This window comes from Tupaia chinensis, unplaced genomic scaffold, assembly GCF_000334495.1.
Source record: "Tupaia chinensis unplaced genomic scaffold, TupChi_1.0 Scaffold142384_1, whole genome shotgun sequence".
NCBI lineage: Eukaryota > Metazoa > Chordata > Mammalia > Scandentia > Tupaiidae > Tupaia > Tupaia belangeri.
Window position 1 is genome coordinate 478759 of NW_006202232.1, and position 491 is coordinate 479249.

A 491-nucleotide genomic window follows, 5' to 3' on the forward strand; every position below is an offset into this window, starting at 1 on the left:
ACCACGCAGCCGGGGGCCGGGGCCCCCCGGCCACTGGATCAGAATCCTGGGGCGGGCCTAGCTGCTGTCGTGGCCTCCTGTCTGTCCTCGGGCTTCGCAGGAGTCTACTTTGAGAAGATCCTCAAAGGCAGCTCAGGCTCTGTGTGGCTGCGTAACCTGCAACTGGGCCTCTTCGGCACAGCCCTGGGCCTGGTGGGGCTCTGGTGGGCTGAGGGTACTGCAGTGGCACACCGTGGCTTCTTTTTTGGGTACACACCTGCTGTCTGGGGCGTGGTACTCAACCAGGCCTTTGGCGGTCTGTTGGTGGCTGTTGTTGTCAAGTACGCTGACAACATCCTCAAGGGCTTTGCCACCTCCTTGTCCATTGTGTTGTCCACTGTTGCCTCCATTCGCCTCTTTGGCTTCCATGTGGACCCGTTATTTGCCCTTGGCGCTGGGCTCGTCATTGGTGCCGTCTACCTCTACAGCCTTCCCCGAGGTGCAGCCAAAGC

General features: G+C 60.9%; 1 protein-coding gene across 1 annotated transcript in view; it reads left to right on the top strand.

Moving 5' to 3' along the window:
• SLC35A2 (solute carrier family 35 member A2) overlaps positions 1 to 491 on the top strand; it is a 12407-nt gene that overhangs the window by 10451 nt on the left and 1465 nt on the right. The window contains exon 5 of the mRNA XM_027766321.1: positions 1 to 489. This exon is cut by the window's left edge and continues 111 nt beyond it. Within this exon, the coding sequence (XP_027622122.1) occupies positions 1 to 489 (489 nt within the window). The remainder of the gene's footprint in view (positions 490 to 491) is intronic.